This window comes from Haliotis asinina, chromosome 16 (assembly GCF_037392515.1).
Source record: "Haliotis asinina isolate JCU_RB_2024 chromosome 16, JCU_Hal_asi_v2, whole genome shotgun sequence".
Taxonomy (NCBI): domain Eukaryota; kingdom Metazoa; phylum Mollusca; class Gastropoda; order Lepetellida; family Haliotidae; genus Haliotis; species Haliotis asinina.
Window position 1 is genome coordinate 18,269,693 of NC_090295.1, and position 19,686 is coordinate 18,289,378.

The 19,686-nt window shown below is 38.4% G+C and overlaps 1 protein-coding gene across 1 annotated transcript in view; it reads right to left on the reverse strand.

Annotated features, from left to right (window-relative positions):
• The window catches only part of LOC137267864 (phosphatidylinositol 4,5-bisphosphate 3-kinase catalytic subunit delta isoform-like), a 49,712-nt gene that overhangs the window by 20,003 nt on the left and 10,023 nt on the right, over positions 1-19,686 (reverse strand). Inside the window, exons 3-12 of the mRNA XM_067802301.1 lie at positions 17,305-17,400; positions 16,148-16,280; positions 14,756-14,856; positions 14,224-14,349; positions 13,635-13,811; positions 12,575-12,644; positions 12,009-12,169; positions 10,829-11,014; positions 9,606-9,738; positions 8,057-8,160 (exon numbers count right to left, since the gene is read on the reverse strand). Of these exons, the coding sequence (XP_067658402.1) occupies positions 8,057-8,160; positions 9,606-9,738; positions 10,829-11,014; positions 12,009-12,169; positions 12,575-12,644; positions 13,635-13,811; positions 14,224-14,349; positions 14,756-14,856; positions 16,148-16,280; positions 17,305-17,400 (1,287 nt within the window). The remainder of the gene's footprint in view (positions 1-8,056; positions 8,161-9,605; positions 9,739-10,828; positions 11,015-12,008; positions 12,170-12,574; positions 12,645-13,634; positions 13,812-14,223; positions 14,350-14,755; positions 14,857-16,147; positions 16,281-17,304; positions 17,401-19,686) is intronic.

Sequence of the window (19,686 nt, forward strand, 5' to 3'; positions counted from 1 at the left end):
AGACAACTCCCCCCCCCCTCCCCTCTAGGAAATTTAGTGAACACTGAACACTTGTTTGAACACTGATTCCACAAGCTTTTTCACATCATGTTTTTTTTCAACTTTATAGGTTGAATTGGCATTTTTGATGATTTGATTTGTTTACGTAAGTGCATACCGAAAGGTATCAGAATCTGCAACGTTGTGTTTTACGTTGCATGTGACCTTTAACATAAACACGTAAAGAGACACTTGAAAGAGCTGAGTGGTTATACATGGTTAAGAAAATCAAGTGTATATGAAGTGAGGTTGGAAGGAGGAAAATGTCATGTTTGTGATGTCAAAGAATTCCCTGCCTCTAAAGCAAGCAACGGTTTTCACTGCTCAGTAATGGTGGTGTTCCGATTAACTGAAATAATTGAAGATTGGCTGTAGTCACCAAACGACCAAGCAAATGATCAGATTTTCTCACTAACAATTATGGTTCTATTGTTTTAGTGTTTGAAAAACTTGACAATGACACATATCTTAGAGGTTGTCTGGACCTGAAAATGCGTTTAATTTTTAGAAAACTCACATTCTGAAACATCATGACTGAATGTTTCTTGAAGTATCTGGCAAGTTTATATTCATGACATATTATTAGTCATCACTTTACAGTAAAAAGTTTCATCATTTTAAATTGGAGTTTCTCAACGGAAAAAAAAATACCCAGAGAAATATGTGTTTGTATTTTTCTGCAACAACATGAGCCAGAAAATCTGAAAAATGAACCAATCATCAATTGTCAGATTTCAACGAATTCCCACACTGCTCAGTAATAACCATGGCCTAAATTTTTGAAGCTCTCTTAGAGCTAAGATTATCAAAACTTAATGTTAATGTATGGCACTTACAAATATCTTAGCACTAAGAGAGCGTAAATCCAGGCCCAGGAGGTTTACATTAGGAGTTAGAATTTGATTGTTGTTCGGTGATGCTAATTTCCAACCCTGTCATGGTGGTCTGTAAATTTAAATTATCAACCATAAAGACACCAGGTGTTGATAAAATGAGCACCATCTCATGCTCCCAGGGTAAGAAGACTGCTGATCAAACAGTCAATACGTCTGAGCACCCAGTTACCTTAGATGCCTCTTATTATCAAAGAGAGATGCAGATTACAATCTATCTTCACCAACCCATGTTTGTTGTAAGAGGCAGCTGACACAATCAGATGATCAGACTCACTAACTTGGTTGACATGTCATCCTATCCTAAAAGCAGATAGAAGCTATTTTTTGTTATTCATTGGATTGTCTGGTCCAGACTCAATTACTTACAAATTGTCGCCACACAGCTGGAATATTGCTTGGTGAGGCAACAACAAGGAAAAGTTGCCTCTTAACAATAAGAGGATATACATGCTTTAGAGAGTTGCATGAAAGATCATTGTTGTATATAATCCTTCCACAAGTAATCTATGGGTACATCTCACATCAAACAAGCCACACATCACAGCAAACACTGTAAGCAGGGAGAGCTAAACTAGCTTTACCACATATGTTGTATGGTTAACACAGAGGTGCTTGAAAGTCACACAAGCTACTAACTAAAATCCAAAAGCATTTTCTAATTGTGTCAGAGTGGGGTTGTTTAACCCCAAGCACAAAGCATTTTCAGTTCATAAAAAGATTTTTCATTTTTTAATATTTGAGGTTTTTTTTTATTCAAATAACAGGTTTAATCACATTCAGCTGTCAGAACAAACATGGTTTATGACCTAAACAAAATATGTTTCCATAGTTATGTCAGTGATTAATTTTGGGATACCATATCACAAATTATTTCAAGTATTCACATGAAGTACGGAGATAAATTAACAAGGTACTTGTTAAAAATGTAAATACTAAAAGCTACTGAAAGGAGTTCTACCAGGAGTTTCGAGCAAGTAGATTTGGCTTAACTGTGAAATTTGTTTTCTTGGTGCGTGATGCCTAAAACATTTAAACTCTGGGAATTTGATAATTTAAGCTACCATTATTTGCAACTGTTGATAATATGAAAGACTGACATACTGCAAACGGGCACTATCACCATGGTGGCAGGCACTGTTGATTTAAGAATTAGTACTGAACATGACAAATATGTGTACATGAGTTGTGCGATAGACATCATAAAATCTAGACAAGTATAATAGAGAGATGTACTGCTTAGAAGTTCTTGTTTTCTAAATAAACACAATATATTTCTTCTTTGATCAACACATGGATAAAGTGACAGGTCGGTAAAAAGAATATCTGAACCCTTTCAATGTGCTAAAGTAAATGTAAATGCATAAATACACTTAATATTCAAATAAACTAAAGGAAAAACACAATCCATTGACACTGACAAAACCACTAGTCTCTGAAACTGGCATTCCTTTGAATGATTTTGTAATTATAATTTTTCCATATCTTTTTCCACTTTATGCTATTATGACTGAAGGGTGGTATGCTGTAAAAGTCTTAATAAGTGCTTCAGGTGCTTGTTGATATGCTTTGGAATGTGGGAGCTTATCGAACTGGGTGCTTTAAGTGGGGAAATGCAGTCAATATATACATCCTCTACAGCTGTATGGATCAATTCTTACACATTTTTACATGACATGGCATAAACTTAAACAGCACTTATACTCTGCAAAAAAAGACGTGCAAAAGTAGAAAAATTGGAAATATCTCAGAGTTTTAACTTGTTTGAGTTTCAGTTTATATGTTGGAATGTACAACTTTTAACAAACTTATGGATAACAAGTTGTATCTCTTGAGTGCGACATTTTGATACAGATTTTTGTACCATTGTACTTTCTTCCTTGACAACAGGACAAGAATCTTCATCGAAATGTTATGCTGCACTCATGAAATAAAGAAGTTGTTATCTATAAAGTTTGTTCAATATTCTTACACTATTCATGCAATATGAATACCACTGCAGCATAGAGTATGTTCATCACATATGCGACAGACTAATCATGGCCGCCTCCATATATACATTAGACTAACAACTAGTCTCTGAAATGAACATATTTTACAGAAAAATAGTTCACAGCGGAAAACATAATATGAAACAGAAAGGAGCCTTGAGATTTTCTTCATTTACAGAAGTTGTGGAAATTTAGACTTGGCACATTTTCTAGACTTGTGTTGGCTTTCTTGTACATATTTGCTTCAGGGTCTGGAGCAGAGACTATATACAGCAAATAATAGGTTTGCAGGAGTTCACCCGACAGTCAGAAACTGTCTGCACCATGCAGGTACACCCGAGAAATATCACTCGAGGCACCATTCTGCGTGATCAGCATAGTTGGCTGCAGGTCAATGGTGTCAAGGACACACATTTTTCCTCATAATGCAACAAGCAAATGTCATTTTTCACACCTGACCCCTCACAGCAAGACTAGCAATGGCCTTTCAGAGGAACCACAACAACTAGCAATGACCTTTCAGAGGAATCACAACAACTAGCAATGGCCTTTCAGAGGAACCACAACAACTAGCAATGGTCATAAAGACCTCCAGAACTAAACCCCATCATATTCCTACAGGATGCTCTTGATCAACATCTGTGACAAGATCAGCAACTGCCACAGTACCTCCATCTGTTGGCACCATAGGTAATTGAGTTCAGTTTTATAACATCTTTAGGAATATTCCAGCAATATCATGGCGGAGGACACCAGAAATGGTCTTCACACATTGTACCTATGTGGGCAATCGAACCCAGGTCTTGAGCATGATGAGTGAACACTTTAACCACTAGGCTACCCCACTGCCCCCACAAGCACTGCAGGTATAGTTGGTGACCATTCCCCATGCCACAATCTGTACTCAGACTGGTTCAATGTTGAGATGATAACAGGTAGTTCTGGGCTCTCGTGACTCTCATTTGTTTCACGCACGCCAACATGAACATCGGTCAGTGACAATCTGAACAATTTATCAAATCTGCTGACTATTTATATAGAGAAACGTAGCCTAAATTCATGGATAACCTTGATTTGTGGATCGTGGAATTTATTATGCTAGCTTAAATTAAGTCTTGACTGATGTCACGAAGCCGTACTTTTGATGTACATACAAAACAATGCTTCACAGACAAAAAAGTTCTGAATTTTTGCATTACATGCAAGTACACTGAATATAATTATCCAGCACTGATTTAAATAGCCCCAGATTACTAATACCACCATTGCCAAATTTTATGCTTACAAAATGTCAAGTAAAAAAGATATCGTTAGCTTCAACCTTCTCACTTTTTGTTGTCTGCCGTCCTTGTGTCAATACTTACTGCAGTGGGATGTCATACACAGTGGTATAAAATAACAGACTACATAATCCATGAAACAAGGTGATGTCACATTTTGTGGGCACATGAATGGGTGGTGACTGCAAATGGCTAGGGTGAATGTTTCATTTACATGAGGAAACTTAGACATTTTCAGTTTGCTGAATTAATGAATAAAATAATCAGTGCATAGACAAAATAAAATCTTTCACTTAAAATGTGAATTCAGCCCCACTTCTCTAATATCCACAAATCATGGTTATGCGAGTGTAATGCATAAGACATACATCTTAAAACTACTTTCACATTTCTGTTTTTGCAGAGTATATTTTATTCTAATGTTAAAAACAATTTCTTAAGCTCAAAGATTTAATGAAGAAGAAATGAAATAATACTTTTCCACAACACATGAAAGAAATGACAATGCTGAAACAGTTTCGTTATTGTAAACTACTTACTCTTGGGTCTGCCTGGGTGTATAGAAACAAACAATGCACAACATGAGTCATACATATCTTGTTAAACTAAATATATTGTTTTACAAATAGGTATGCACAATTCTATTGCATGGTACATTATATATAGTTAAGAGCTGTAATTTCAGCGAAAACAAATCTCGAGGTCAGGAATGTTTTGTGACCACTGTCCTTGAACATAAACATAAGAATTCATATTTTGACTATCGTAGCGCTATGACCTCCTACACTGTAACACAGACTAAATAAACTCATAGCGCTTTGATAGGTTTCTAAAATCTGGCCCAGGCCTCCAATTGGTCTAACTATCAACAGATCACTACCATGATTTCTGAGGAACTATCATTACTCCCTAGCTCCAAAAGCAGAAATACATATGGATTTACATTTTCATTCATAAAATTCATACAGATCCAGGACTGACATTGTCAAAGCTCTCTTAGTGCTAAGATAGTCGGAAGTGCCATATATTAACATATACATACTACTACCTCAGCATTAAGAAAGCTTAGAAAATCTTGGCCCTGGGTTCCAGACAAGATGTCTATGTGCGTAAAATATGCATGTATAATGCTGATATACGTATAAAAAGTCAAATCAATGAGTGAAAGATATGCATAACTTTCTCAGAATACCAATCAAATATGGTTGACATGCATGAGCTAAACCGCTAAAAATACTGTTTCATTCCCACACATCCGATCCTAAGGTCGAAAATAGTGTTGACAATCTTGAAGAGAAGATTGATGAGTTTTTTTAATGAACTCTGTTAATATTTCTAATGCACGTTCAGGGCAGAATTTGTTTAAAAGCTAGCGCTTACACAGCATTACTATAACAAAGTTTCCTGTCCGCATCAGTAATAGTACTGATTTATCGCTACTGATGTGTCGCTAAGCGATGGCCCTAATCCAGCGTAGGCAAACATTTAATATGCACCAGCTCAGTGCTTAATGTCATATTTTGCTAGTGTCTGCAGTCAGAATGTCTTACTGAAAGTAACGTTTCTGATATTATCAATGATTTCAATTGACACCGTAGCTAAAATCTGTGTTAAGAAGAAACATGATAGGAATACTGTATCTAACAAAACAATTTCTGGTTGGAAGTCATATTTCCTGCGGGTGCATATGGAGCAAGATGATGTTGTGAGATTGTAAGTTTAATCTGTCGGCAGATTAAAATGAAAACAGTGTGAGTTAGCGAAGGAACTACAAACATACAGAGATAAAAAATCAGACCAAAATAGCTAATAAAAGCTGTAAGTGCCCCTGTGAAAGTAATAATTCCAGACAACCTGTAAATTACTCCTCAGTTTACTTCCATTTGGTATTGTACTCCTCAAGTTTAATTTTGACGAGTGAAATACCCCGAGTCAAAATAATTATCTGGTGCCCTGCCAAACATTTTATGTCAATGCGTAAATTTACACAGGTTCTGGCAGCAATCAAGCAATATGTTGAGTTATTGACTTTTGATTAATATCACTTTCACCAGCATGTCAGCAATCTTATCGGTCTGCGATAAAAGACGTAGGTGATAGATATCATATATTTACAGCCCTTTAGGCCCATGAACACAAGTAATGATCTCACAAAAACCAGAAATATATTCATGGTGTATCTGGGATTCTAATACCACCCATAGATTCATGGTGGCGTAAGGGACACAGCTCTGCACAGTGACTTGAAAGCCTCAATCTGGGCCTGGTCCTCCTGTGCCCCCAGTTGTTTCATGCAGAGAAACAGTGAACTGATTCCACTCACACTTTGAGCATTGTAAGACTATTCTACATGCTGAAAGCCACCACCAATCTCTGTGAAAATCTTGAAAACTTAGCATATTGAAAGTTGTGAGGATTTGTACCTCCATTGTTAAACCATTACGATGATCCCACAATACTCCCATTGCAGTTGATTCTGTAGCTGTAATTCACTAGCCAGTCTGAACATGCTCTTAACAAGTAGTAGTTATGCAGCTGTTGGTCTTTATCTATTATTGAGGAATTGTATTTCTACAGTGACATGTACCGTGGGTTTGGTATAACTTTGGGATATTGTCACTTCAAGCCCATCAGTGGGTCCACAAAACCTTATCTGCGGTCTAAATATGCAGTTACATTACAGTGCAGCAATGGCCAGGTGGCATCAGAGAGGCGACCATCAGTCCACCTGCCTAGCCACTGTCTGCAGGTCCTGTCTTCTTACATTAAGAATGCAATATATACATTTGGCCAAATAACTAAAATTTTCAGTCATTTGGTTAACAGACGAAAGTTTCAATCGTTCCATCAAATGTTTGTCGTTTGAACAAACAGCTCATCGTTCCACACACTGTAACATATATGTATATAAATATACTATTGTCTGTCAGGCAGCCCTGTATCATATCATGATACATGTATGGTTGGCCTGCAGTACCCAGCACCTCATCCACCATGTTAAACTTCCGTGGCTGACCAGTGATACTTAGTTAATTAAGGTTAATAACACGCAGACAGCTGAGCAGATGCTGATGGTCAAGATAATAAGCTACTGATATTTCATTTATATTGACAGCACTGTGTTTTGGATTTAGATTGTAAAACTTCAGCTTATCTCAGAGAATACAGAAACATGTGTAAGTCCCCGATAAAACCTGTATCCCGCCAAAGTGCCAATGATAGATGGCTAAAGTTCGAGAAATCACTCAATACTTTTCATTCCAGTAATAGAATCGAGAGGTTCTCCTGAATTTTCCATTACATAATCCCTCTGACTAGTACAGTGGATCTTTACAGACACAGCTAACAGTGAACAAAGAAATTGAGGGCATGTAGGAGGACGAAAAAATGATAAAATCCACTTAGGACACTGACAGGAGCCCTGGTTATAAACACCTATATCAATACACTTATATCATATAAAAATGCAAAAAAGGCTTGCACTATACTGCACCAACATTAGTTAAGAAAATATTCATTGTTGACTTTATGTTTAACAATTTCAAAATATTTCCAACAATGATATCAACCATTAAGAAACAAATTCAAACCAGTCGTATAAGTGACAAAAAAATCTAAATATCTACACTGACTGGGATAACTGATCTTGAAATTCCAAAACGAATGAACTAGCAATGGAAGATGAACAAGCAGATTACAAATTGGAGTAATCTGATATGTACAGCTAAATCAGCTGGCTAAAGGTTAAGAACTTAAGGATATAGAAATGTTATTTTCCAAATTTTCTAAAGATTCCAAAGTTTACTGTTCTTTTAAACTATCACCATGGCAATGTCATCTTTTTTAATCTTACCTTGTCAAATGCGGGATAACGAATGTTGTTTTTCATGTTGAAGTCGGGGAACTTGATGAGAAGTGTTGTGGCCTCATTTCCCTGTGCGTTGGGGGTGACCGACCCTGAAGTGAGAGAGGCAATAATAACAGTAGATTCAGTTTGGTTCAGTTGTGTACCAAAAAAAACATGGTCGTCACAGTCAAGGGATCAACATAATGAGCATGGATCTACACAAAAGAATGATGACGTGTCAACCCAGTCAGCAAGCCTCACCACATGATCCAGTCAGTCACCTCCTACAACAAGCATGGGTTGATGAAGTTCAATTCTAAACCTGATCTTCACTGATCGTGTCCATTTGGTTCATTAAGTGATTTGCTGTAGTATTTTAACACAGGGATCTTTTAAGTTTCAATGCTGAAGTTATAACAAGAACCCGATGGCCTAAATTCATCAGGCTATGCTAGCGCATTGGGCAAAAAACCTTCTTCTCAGGAGTCGACTGGATCTGATAATGATGCACAGGGCTCCTGGCTCTTACACTATGAGTGATGAGAGCACATGTGGCTGCAGAGCTCAGGGAAGTAAATTTTGGAATCATCCCTTCTCAACATTTAAAGTATCATTTTGATTAATTTATGTGCGCAAATAGATAGAGGATACTAAATGACCTTCCGTGTAATACCATTTTTATTAAACAAGTTAATGATTTGGTATCAAACCAGCGAAAGTGAGTTTGATACTAAATCTTTAAAGAGTTTAATGAAAATGGTATTTCACAGAAGCGAGTTTAGTATTCTGTTTATTACTCGCCAACATAAATTGACAGAAACTGCGGTGAAATTGCCTACAATGTGAGGACTCTCAGCTTTCAAGTCAAGCAAGGTCTAGTAAAATCGCAACATCAACATTGGCATTGTGACGTCACAATTTTGAACCATTTTGACGTCATAGGTCAAGCGGTATTACACTAGTGTAATATTGAAGTGAAAATATTACACTGCAGTATCTTCCACGGGCAAATAATAATTATATTTATCTTCCCTATCAGTAGCAGTCCTGTGAAATCATAACAACCTCCAATGTCATATTAAGCTAAATTGGAGCTGAGTGTTTGAGTGAGTGTTTGAGTGAGTGAGTGAGTGAGTGAGTGAGTGAGTGAGTGAGTGAGTGTTTGAGTGAGTGTTTGAGTGAGTGTTTGAGTGAGTGTTTGAGTGAGTGAGTGAGTGAGTGAGTGAGTGAGTGAGTGAGTGAGTGAGTGTATTATTATGCCACACTAAACAATACTCCACCTATATGGCAGCGGCCTGTAAAAAATCGAGTCTGGACCATACAATCCAGTAATCAACAGCCTGAGCATCGATACACACAAGTGGGAAGTGATGACAAGCGAAAGTGGCCTGACCACCCGATTCCGTTTGTCGCCTCTCATATCTCATGACAAGAAGACCACTTCTATCCTTGATCTTTATAGATCCAAACTGAAGGCACTGAATGTATGTAAATCTTAAACAGTCACGCAAAGACAACTCTTCCAAATCATACTTTGAAGGCTGCAAAAACCTACCAATGGGGTACAGGAATTCTTCAGTCTGCATCTCATCTGTCCAAGGCCACATCGGGAGATTCCGGTCACCACGGGTCAACCGTGAGCGGAAGTCAAACACAGCCACATTCACCCACGCAACAGCTGTTTGGTCCTGAACAAACAGTATACCAGTGAGAAATAAACAGAAAACTCATCACTAAGTCATCACAATCGATACTGACGCCAAACAGTTTGCCAGCTGTGTGTATATCTGGTCTTGGTAGCTAGATTTGTTGTTTAATACCACACTCAGCAGTCACAACTGTATGGCAGCCTTCTGTAAATAATCATGTCTGGACCAGACAATCCAGTGATCAACAGCATGAGCATCGATCTATGCAACTGGGACACAATGGCACGTGTCAACCAAGTCAGAAAGACTTTCAGTGAAATCCCCATAGGCTTTTCTCACGACAAGCATGGGTTGCAGAAGCCCAAGTCGTGCCCAGATCTTCACAGGTCAGACATCTGGGCTAACTTCATTGCCCTGTCCGCAAATCTACATAACAACCGCATGTCTACCTACACAAATGAAGGTCTGGGGTAGAATAGGCCTTCAGCAAACCATGCTTGCCATAAAAGGCAACTATGCTTGTTGTAAGCAATATTCCAGTAACTAACTGGATCGGGTGGTCAGGCTCGCTGACTTGGTTGACACATGTCATCGGTTCCCAATTGATCGATGCTCATGTTGATCAACGGATTGTCCGGTTCAAATTTGATTATTTACAGACCACCGCCATATAGCTGGAATATTGCTAAGTGCTGCGTAAAACTAAACTCGCTCACCTACACACAAGGCATGACTGGATGTTTGGCTATTATCTTTGCAAAAGTTGTCTGTGTGTCTGCAAAAACATCCATTCCAATGTTTTAGTATTGTGATATGTATCATATCGCCACCCTTATATCAGATTTGTATCGTATTGCCTCTTCAGTGCAAAACACTCTGGCAATATATCATCATAACTAAACTTTTTAGTATCGTGATGTGTCATATCACAGGAAGTATGTCAATACCAGCATTATCCATTCTGGGTCGCGATATGAATTAGAATTGCTTTCAAAGGTTTGCTCAAAGGAGTTGCATATATGTGGCGATATACACGGTGATGCGGTTCCTCACAACTGCTGTCCATTTCATCATGGAAATAATCCTTAATCTAAATTATCCTGCCTGTTAACACTGAATAATGTGTCACCTTCTTCTTCCCTGTAGCACACAGTGTGAAGCAGACGCGAGCCATCTGGGGAATGTCGCAGGCAGGGATGTCGAAGGTCACATCCAGCTTCATGTTACACACACCCTCTTGTACTACCATCTCCTCTGTGGTCTTGATGCTGCACAGAGCCTCGCTTCCATGATATAGGCCCATGAAGAGCTTCACCTGAAACAGTGAGTGAGTGAGTGAGTGAGCGAGCGAGCGAGCGGGCATAGTTTTACACAGTTTTAACAATATTCTAGCAACATCAAAGCAGAGGAGACCAGAAATCGGCTTCACGCATTGTACCCATGAGGGCAACCTAACCCGGTCTTTGGCGCGTTGAGTAAATGTTTTAACCACTAGGCTAGCCCAACACCCCTCACCTGAAACAGACACAAGCGCTCTATTGATCCTAACACACTGATCGATTATTACTTGACAAACATTGAAAACAGCTCCTAAGATGGGATTGTTTGTTTGTTTGTTGCGTAAGACAACACCTTTAAAAAGTCCAGCTCTATTGCAGGTGTCTGTAAATAATCGAGCCTAAGTGTGACAATCCAGTGATCAACAGTATGAACATAAATCTACTTTACAGAATACAATGATATGTGTCAACCAAGTCTTATACATGACAACTCAATCTTGTTTTTCACCTCTTAAGAATGGGTTGATGAAATCAACTTCTAACACTGATCTTCATGGTCTGAAACTGACACACATTTAAGATGCATCTGAGCTGTATTACAGCGTGTCAGGTCAATGTGTCATATCTATGTGATACAGGTTGTGTTTTCATATACTAAACACATGCTGGTGCTGCAACTGAAGCTTTCTGTAGCAGACGGAATCAGAAACCATGTGATACAGACCCAGTATTTGTTTCCTTGTCATGACCACACTATGTCAAAATAGACGATAATAACGTAATTTCATGATCAAATTGATATTCTATACTTATTCTGACTCACACCATTTGCTTATCTCTCCTCTCCTTTGAACGACTTGGTGGAAACTTGAATCCCTTCCAATTCCTTAAAGCGATTGTAACGTCACTCACCCATAAATAGATTCCCGTTTCCTGCCCATGTGGTCCAACGTTTGCTTAAAATACTGGAGAAATTTAGTAATATCGCAGCAACATTGCAGCAGGGGACAAGAAATCATTTCATGTTACCTTGGCCCCATCAGGGAGTTGAACTTTGCTGATGCCCCGGACAGTGAAGTAGTATTTCTCCTTCAAGTCCCACACACAGATGTCATCCCCGCGCCGGTCGGAGGGAATCTGAGAGTAGTTAGCTATACTACCTTTACGGGGGGGAACAGCAGGCTTTGCATCTGTTGAAGAAAGAGTGGTCAGTATGTAATCCCGTGGTCAATAGCATGAGCACTGATCTACACAACTGGGATATGATGACATATATGAACCAAGTCGGTGAGTCTGACCACCCGATTTAGTCAGTCAGCTCTTTAGACAAGCATGGGTTGTTGAAGACAAATTATGACCTGTATCTTCACAGGTTCACAGTATACTGACTCAGTCCTTGTCTTATCCTCTCATGTAAATGTTTAAGGAGTGAACGAGTAAGTTTCGTTTTTTATGACATCAATATTCCAGCAGTATAATGGTAGGGGACACCAGAATTCAGCTCCACACATTCTACCAAAAATGTTTTAAGAAGAATTTTAAGCGGTTCGTCTACAAGGTTACAAAGGGTCAAAGTCCATGAAACAGTACATCACCTATCACAGTTTCCCTGGCAACCAGCAGGAATTGGGGAGCAGTGTTCTTCACAAGGCACTGGTACACATACTGAAACAAAAAACGCATTGAGTCCTTTACTGTGGTCATCTCATTCTTTTTGCTATTTTTTGTTTTACGCAGATTTCAGCAAGACGCTAGCAATATCACTGCTGGCAACTCCAGAAATGGGCTTAACTCATTGTACCTGTGAGGGGAATCAACCCAGGTTTTCATCATGACGAGTGAACGCTTGAACCACTAGCCTACCCCATTATTTCTCTTGCCTGTAGTAATTCTTTGGTTAACAGTTTGCTTATGTCTGGATTGGTGAGGTTCATATTTCAGTTCAATCAAAATGTCCTGATGTCAAAAAAGTCAGAACCACAGGGTAACAGTTATCCAGCTAACCCACACGTTTTAGTAAAATTGTGGGCAGGTTGTTGATGAATTCTATAATGTCACAAAGCAATAACAATGTTGCAAATTTTCGATGAACAAACATCATACTTTGGGCTCCTAGCAACATTATAACAACATTCCTTGCTCAATTTGACTGATGTGATGATAGAAACCTTACAATGAAGATTTGCCTTGCATTCCAATAAATTAATTTTGACAAAACGTTCAAATGTCGTCTGTGTAAATACTATGTAGGGGAATTACTCCGTGGCATTTTTACTGAGACGGTACCTACGAGAAAAGCAACAAGATGCATGATATGAAACGTCTGTTTACACAGATTAGCTAAAAATTACGATTTCATACCTGGACTTCAAACAGTTCAAAATTAACATTGAGATTTTTGATATGATAAGAAAATCATTCAGTGGTTTCTCAGGGTCCATGGGTTGCTGTTGCTTCTATGTTTGTGCCCTCAGGCTCAGGGAACATACACGGCAAAGGTACATCAACTCATCTCACCCTCATGACCAGTGAACAACTTATAACAATATATAACGGAGATTAAGTACACTGGAAAACATACAACTATCTGCACAACATATTATAATGTATTTCTCTCAAATAACAAATGTCTCCTAAGTCATCCCTGCAGCTCACCTTAAACTGTTGAAGAGGAAACTTATTGCCATATATGTACTCTTCAATACCGAAAGACTTGAGGAGGTATTGTTCCGGTTCATCCACGAGGTTCCCTGAGCGAGACAGCTTCACCAGCACCAACTGGATCAGTTCGGAAGGTTTACACATGCCAGACAGACGGATTGTGAATGTGCTCTGGAACATCATGATCACAGGTGAGAGCTTGTCTTACACAGAAAGCCCACAATATACAATCGATAACGATATACCCACAGAAGAGAGGATGTAAGGTTTCCACAATATCCAAGCTGTATGACTGCAAGAGATTCCAGAGTTGACCTTCACCCAGTCAAATCAAACCCGGGTCTTTGGCTTGACAAGCAAACACACAAGCTAATAGACTACCCCTAACTCTCCTTAAGCAAGAAGGTGAGTGACAGAGTAAATATTAACAGAGTTTTAAGAATATCCAAGGGGTATTTTTGTCAGATACACCAAGAAATGACCTTCGCCCATTGGAAATCAAACCTGGATCTTTGCCTTGGACAAACAAATCCTTTATCTATCCGCCCCAGTGCCCATGGTAATTGAAACAGGTCTTCAATACCTTGGGCTCTTCAATGACGACTTCTACCATGATATTGTTGTTGAGTTTTTCGGCGATCTTGCCTGGCAGATCTGCCCTGGTCCTCAGCCGTGGTGGGAACTTGTACATCAGCGCTTGCAACCATCCCTGAAACAGGCCAAGCTAAGCTTATGTTTGGTAGGTTTGTTGTATAAGGCAATATTCAGTAATATTCCAGTCATATGGCAGCTGTCTGTAAATAACAGAGTCTGAACCAGACAATCCAGTGATCAACACCATGACTATTCATTGCTGAAATACATTGAATATTGAATCTGAAAACCTTATTAATTCATATTTGTGCCCTAAGTGAAGCATATTTCTTCACTGTAACAAATACTACAAATTATTTATGTTTTTATGTTACTTTCAAACATACAGACCAAAACAATAGCATTCTCCCAGCACTTTTCATATTATAAATCTTCATAAATTTATTTTATTGTATTTCCAAAGATCCATGTTAACTGGACAGGAAAAAGGTAAAGAAATCACACACAAAAACATTTCTAACCATATCATTCCTATCCTGAACAATTTTCTCACACATTTGTTTCATGGTGGACCGGAAGTCTGCCACCTCTGCCGACTGCCATGCCTCCACATTCTGTGGATCTGCAACAAAGAAATTACTGAAATCAGTGAGTGATTAGTCTTACGACAAGCATAGTTTTAATGGCAAGCATGGGTTGCTGAAGGCCTGTTCTACCCCAGGACCTTCATGGGTGTCATTTACAGGGGAGGATAAGTCAAGGACCGAGTCAGTATACTGTGAACCTGTGAAGAAACAGGTCATAATTTGTCTCAGGTAACAAACAACCTCAATTGGAAAATCTGATAAATGTTGATAATGTTTTTGGATAATTGCTCCTTGGTAATGAACCAATCATCAGTTGTGAGGTTTCCACAAATGTGGAAACTGTGGCAGTGATGTTCGTAAGTTAAACTAATGTTGTACACAGATTGTGGATGCTGAAAACATGCTAAATTGGTATAAATTACTTAAAGTTATCAAAACATTCTATACTGGACAAAATAAGTTACGGATATCGGCATTTTTATGATTGATATTTCATCAGTGTGTCAAAAAATAAATAGATCATTATTCATTACTTCAAAATTTACATACATCCCCAACTATTTTTGTCCAATATATATCAGTATTCATGCAACTCGCTATGAATGTATTATCAATACCTCTAAGATTGAAAACAACATTGATGGTTCCACGTATGCCAGAGTTTTAGAGACGTATTGATCCATCGACATATTCTGGTTAAATCATCAAGATGTGACAAGGCCTTCATGCTTGCAGTTTTCAATTTTTATTTCTAACTTAGCATTTAAAATTCTTGCCTGCCTGACTGTCTGGAGCAATGTATTTTCATCTCATTTCAAATTTCCAAAGTAACCTGTCCGTTGATGTGGTAGATATTCTTAAAATAAACATTGCATGATATCAGACAGGTTCTCTTGTTGTCAGTTTCAGGTTTTTAAGGTATCATAATTATTAAGTTACACTACTTATGATTGGACAGTTCATGTTACTATAACCAATCAGAACACATGTACTTTCAGTTTACTTAAACTCTGAGCATTGCCTGTTAGTGTTATGTAGTTCATCATGATGCCTACAAACAGTGAATGGAACTGTCCAAGTTCGAAATGGCAGACGCAATGTCCACACAATGTTACAGAAATTTTTCAGGCTTCCTGCAGAAAAGTATTCAGAAATCTGCTCTTTTTTGTTTTCTATTATTGAAAACCAGAGTGGTAAGTTTCTATTTGGACAGGTAATTCTTAAAAGTTACCAGTCCTGCTGTCTGCCTTGGAATTTGGGGAGTTTCAAACACTGCATAAGTCATATCTATAATATGGAAACAGTCTTGGGCTATCCTCAACTGACCTTTCCCAATGAGACTGCTGATGTTTCTGACAAGGGTCTTGTGTCGCTCATCGCCCTCTCTCTCCACCAGTTTGAGGAAGGCGCTGTATGGTCGAATATCATGCAGGCACTGACTCTCGTCCAGTATTTCCTCCTGAACAATACAAAACATAGCAATATATTTAGCAGTGAATGAGCGAGTCTTCGGCAAGATGAGCAAATGATTTACCAACTAGGCTACCCCAAAGCCCCCAACATGTTTAGGATGGACACGCAAGGCTATGAGAAAATGTAGCATCTTCATTTACTCCCTTTTGCATAACTAAACAAATACAGGAACTTCTGGCAGGAAGAGAACAAGAAGAGTTTGGACATGTTTCTTGCATCTTTAGCACCATACTCAACAATATTCCAGCAATATGGTGGCAGTCTGTGACCTAACAATCCGGTGATCAACAGCATGAGCATTGAGCTGTACCACAGGGATACAATAACATGTGTCAAACAAGTCAGTGAGCTTGACAACCCAATCCCGTTATTGTCTCTTACGATAAGCATGGGTTGCTGAGGATGAATTTTAACCCACATTTTCACAAACAGGTTTGGCTATGGACTGCAGTTGTGTGTCCTGATAGCAGACTTATGTCTTTTGCATTTCAAACTCTGTCACCTCCTTGTTTCCAAAGAGCCATCTGTACTTTCTTCAGTGATAAAAGCAAATTTCTTGAAATATTGATTCCTGAGAGAGTTACAGGTGACTGTTTTGTGGAGTAAGAAACACATGATGATGAAGAAACTATCAAACAGCATAGTTAACATTGGTTGATAAATTCATGTCTTTTTCACTGTCATTCAGAATTTTAGACAGATGTTTTCAATGGATTCAAAACTTATATATTTTTAAGGTTTAACTGACAAATTCTAATAAAGAAACGTGAAAAACCAGTACACCTAAATTTTATGTACAGTTCAATCATTAATGTCCTTTCAAAAATTTGGAGCATCTGTGGTGGCTACGTCATACAAAGCTTGCTACGGGTGGAAAATCATGTTGGGTGACTTGCGAAGATTGATGCCCATGTTGTTGATCACTGGATTGGTGCAACTAGGTTGTTATCTTTGGTAGCACCTGGTGCAAGTAGGTTAACATCATTGAATGAGCAACATGCTCTACTAACCCGCTCTCCACTGATGTTGACGCACACGAAACAATAGTTGTCTGACCTCTTCAACAACTTGAACAGTGGGAACTTCTCAGCCTCAATCCACAACTCCTGGAAACAAAAAGTCATGAGAACTACTTTCTTTAAAAATATGTACTAATTTCCACTGGAAGTTTGTACCTTCGTAGCGATACGCATACAGCTTGTTCAGCTTAACCTGAGCAACCCTATCTATAAATGGCCCAGTAGGTCAAAGGTACAAACGGCAGGTCGAGTTAGCTTCATTTATGGGGAGCAATGTTATTAATGTTGCATGTGTGAAAAGCATGGATACACCCAAAACATTAAACTGTCTGTAGCCATTTTTGTAAAAAATGTTAGGACACTGCTGGCGATTTCTCAACACTGAGATGTCAAACGGCAAACAGCTGATCAGACTTGTTGACAGTCAAATGACAAAGGCGCACACCCTTTCACAATAATAGACCCAACCAGTTGTGACAGGGTCATGCAATGCATTAGTATTCACTTGATCAGGTAAGGTTAAACAAGTTGTACATGTGTAGTCCCAAGCATGGCACTAGTGCATGTACCTAGCTACCAATCAAACCTCACTGCATTCAGTTTGAGTGAGCATGAGGGTGACAGAAAGGGGTGGGACGTAGGGCTGGGATGGGTAGGAAAAAATGGAATTAAGCTCCTGCATGTCCTTACAAAAATCGGAGTGATTTTAGTTTAGTTTTACGTCACACTCAGCAATATTCCAACTATATGGCAGTGGTTTGTAAATAATCTAGTCTGGACCAGACAATACAGTCATCAACATCATGAACATCGATCTGCGCAATTGGGAACCAATGACATGTGTCAACCAAGTCAGCGAGCCTTTCCACCCGATCCCATTAGTTGCCTCTTACAACAAGCATAGTCACCTTTTATGGCAAGCATGGGTTGTTGAAGGCCTAATCTACTCCGGGACCTTCACGGGTCCCCGATTCAGAATTGAATACCCGAAATGTAAGGAATACAGCCCTTTTGTCAATTAACTTTAATATTTAATCATGGTTTGACTGAGCTTATTACAAAAAAATTAAAATGACAGTAAGACATAAAACTGATCTCAAGCTACCCAGTTTACTGGCAATCCTCTTTGAAACACAGAACTTTTCGTTCATGCTGCTACTTTAAGATACAACTCACTGCTCATGTGCAGGTAAATCACAGTTATGAAGTAATAACCTCCATTAATTTGGACAATGCTAATGATGTAAATGTGTTTCGTCAATAATGAAAAAAAACCCAAGCTATCATCTGCCATTGTGATAACACAGTCTCTCTCTTTGATACCCAGAAATAAGAATCAAGTCCATGTGTACCCAACCTGGACTCGGGTACCTGAGTACTCCTGCCAGCCCTAGTGGGTAGGGAGTTGATTTCAGTGAGTATAGAGTTATGCGGAATGTATACATTTCCCCTTTATCCTCTCAATGCTACTGTTGAACCCATTCGACAGGAAAGCAGGATAATGGAATTTCCGAATAAAACTTGCAATAATAATTGAATAAATCGGATTTACATGTCTTTTCAATTATGCATGGAATGCGCCTATTCTCAGCTTTCTATATTTATAATCTTCAATAAGTTTATATTCTTTAAACTGAAAGGCCTGCAAATTATAAATGTGACAGCCAAATTTCTCAGCACACAGTGGCAAAAAACAGCCATTGCTGACTTGAGGCACATCATGTCGAGTGGTACCCAGTCTAATATTTTCTTCATAACGAAATATTTTTTTTATGATTTGATCAATATTTTTTGCTCTTCGGTGAAAACACAGAACTTTCCCATTTTCTCAAAAACTAGTAACTTCCAGTTTAATTAATTACAAACCCAAACAATCTCAATGTTACATCACCACTTTGACTAATAAGAATAATCATTGAAACGGCAGTGAACAAACAATAAAAAAAAATGTGCCATCCTTTTGACAGATCTAACTTTTTTCTCTGCAATTAATTACATGGCCTGATTAGGTACATGTAACTGTTTTTATACATAAATTATCATATTTAGCGAGTATATTTTGATTTCGTTTGGTAACATTGTCATTAACCTCCGCATGTTTGAAATTATCATGATAATGTACATATTGCTATATATTAATATGGGAAATATTGGTACACTTGTGTCTTATTTAGGAACACAAAGTGTTTGAAATCACCCACCCTCTTATCAACGTCGTACGCTGAAATCAATTCAGCAGGCTAAATGTTAATACTATCAATATTACAAATGTACACATACAAACCATAAATCAGGGAAAATTGGTAAACATGTGGGATGTCAAGGTTTGAAGTAAACTGTCTATTAAAGAGTGAATGCTGTTTTATTGTTTAA